Raw genomic sequence first — 2,069 nt, 5'->3', positions numbered from 1 at the left:
TCTGCACTGTGGCAATATTATATATTATTAAAAAATAAAGTAGATATATAAAACAAGATAGATATAAATATTTTTTATTTACCTGATTTCAGAAGATAAAGTTCCTCCCCCATAAAATGGAACAAAAGGCTGATGAAAAGAGGGTAGTCCTTTTTCTGCTTTTCGAGAGCCTGGGGATCCACTGTGTCTGCTTAGAATTCCCCTTTTCCTATAAAGTCAGCAAATCAAAAGTAGAGTATTAGTCTAGTGTACACTATCAGCGGTAGTTCATAGGCAGACATGAAAAGTTTCTATTTAAGCCTGGAGACAGACAGTCATACATACAGACAGTGCTTTCCTTGCTTTTGCATCATTTTGTGAAAAGCATTGGCTAATCACACATGCAGATAATACAATGTCTGTGGGTGTTCTATAACAAACATTGTACAGTACACTCCGAGTTGCCATAGCTGCTAGAAAGTAACATTTGAATTTCATGTTAGTTGAAGAAAATTGCTGCTGGCTGTAGAATGAAATGGAAAGATAATTTTTAGTACCATTACATTTCACAATTCCTAGTATAGAAGTTGTATGTCTACAATTAGTTTAGCAAAGTGGATTACTTTGTCGCTATAGCTCCAACCTCCAACCTATCATCAAAAAAAGGTAGGCAGGGTGCTGAGAATGTGGTGAAACCATTGCAGCACAAAAAAAGAAACACTGCCCAAGTGCATCCAAAATAGCTGATATAGTTCACAGACAAGAGTTTATCCTTGAAGTGGACCTGTACTAAAACAAAGCTTCCCTCCCCCATACAGTTTTAGTACAGGGTGCTTTAGGGGCCCATTCACACTATGTGCTGCATTAAAACGTGTGCATTATGGCAGCCCATTCATTTTATATGGGCAGTACATCCTCACACAAAACACTGGACATGACCCTTATTATTGCAGTGCTAAACAACGCATTGACGTGTGTGTTGTGGCGCACTGCAGTGTGCTACTGTAGTAGTGCGTTGGGGTGCCATTCACACAAAATTACTGCTGTAGTAATGTGTGGTGAAACTGCCCTATTATGATAACACATATAACACACTAGGTCTTAAAGAGAAATGGACGATGAGCGTTTCACAAGATTTTTCAAAGCATAGAACAATGCATGGTACATAAGTGCAAATAGGTTTTAACTAGGGATGTCCAGATACCAGTTCAGAAACCAGTGCCGATACCTGGCATTTTCATGAGAACTACCAGGGTTGCAGCGGTTGCAGCTGGGACCAGGCTCTGGTGCTCCACCACTGTCCTGAGATCATTAGTCTGTATTGTTTTAGAAAAACTGTCACATGACAATAAACAAAAATGTATCAGTACTTGTATCTGTGAGTACTTGGGCAAGTATCAGTACTTGTACTTGGAAAACTGGTATCGGTGCATCACTTATATATATCTATAAAAACAAAATCATACAATAAAATAGAGATGTACAAATACCAGGAGCTCCGTGTGCATCCTTACAAATGACAGCTGCCCCTTAACTTTTGCATTTTTCTCCAGTCTAGTCTTGGAGCTCGAAAAGTATCTGTACTTGTACTTTATACAGAGTACAGTACTTGGTATCTGACCATCCCTAGTTTTAACATGAGATAACAGTATCATTACTTTAGGCTTTAGTAGAGTCTCACTTCCAGAGGAAAAAAAAAGAGCGGACAAAAAATGTTTATATATCTTGCACCTGGCTATTAAAAAAAATCTCCTGTGTTAGAAAATAAGCAACGCAAGACTATAAATTAAAATAAAATAAAAATACAAATAAAAAGCTTTCCATTCATCCATGTTTATGTATGTATCTATGTATATTATGTGGCATAGCATTAAAATGGAGCCCAACTATTTCCCTAGTTGGGCTCCATTTTAATGTTATGTCACATAATATACATATTAATATATTATAAATAGTAATCAATCTAAAGTCTAAAGTCAGCTCTTTCAGCGGGAAGAACTGCAAAGTGAGTGGCGTACCTCTCACCTTGGTTTTAGAGAAAGAGCTAACATTAATACAGCAAGACAATTGAAGTGATGCAACAAAAAGCA

At 37.2% G+C, this 2,069-nt stretch overlaps 1 protein-coding gene across 1 annotated transcript in view; it reads right to left on the bottom strand.

Annotated features, from left to right (window-relative positions):
• Positions 1-2,069, bottom strand: part of LOC108799892 (coiled-coil domain-containing protein 17-like) — a 40,561-nt gene that overhangs the window by 24,204 nt on the left and 14,288 nt on the right. The window contains exon 5 of the mRNA XM_018571825.1: positions 83-208. Coding sequence (XP_018427327.1) covers positions 83-208 — 126 coding nt within the window. The remainder of the gene's footprint in view (positions 1-82; positions 209-2,069) is intronic.

Source organism: Nanorana parkeri, unplaced genomic scaffold (assembly GCF_000935625.1).
Source record: "Nanorana parkeri isolate BGI_ZX_2015 unplaced genomic scaffold, ASM93562v1 scaffold1849, whole genome shotgun sequence".
NCBI classification, from domain to species: domain Eukaryota; kingdom Metazoa; phylum Chordata; class Amphibia; order Anura; family Dicroglossidae; genus Nanorana; species Nanorana parkeri.
This window is presented reverse-complemented; position numbering and strand designations above follow the sequence as displayed.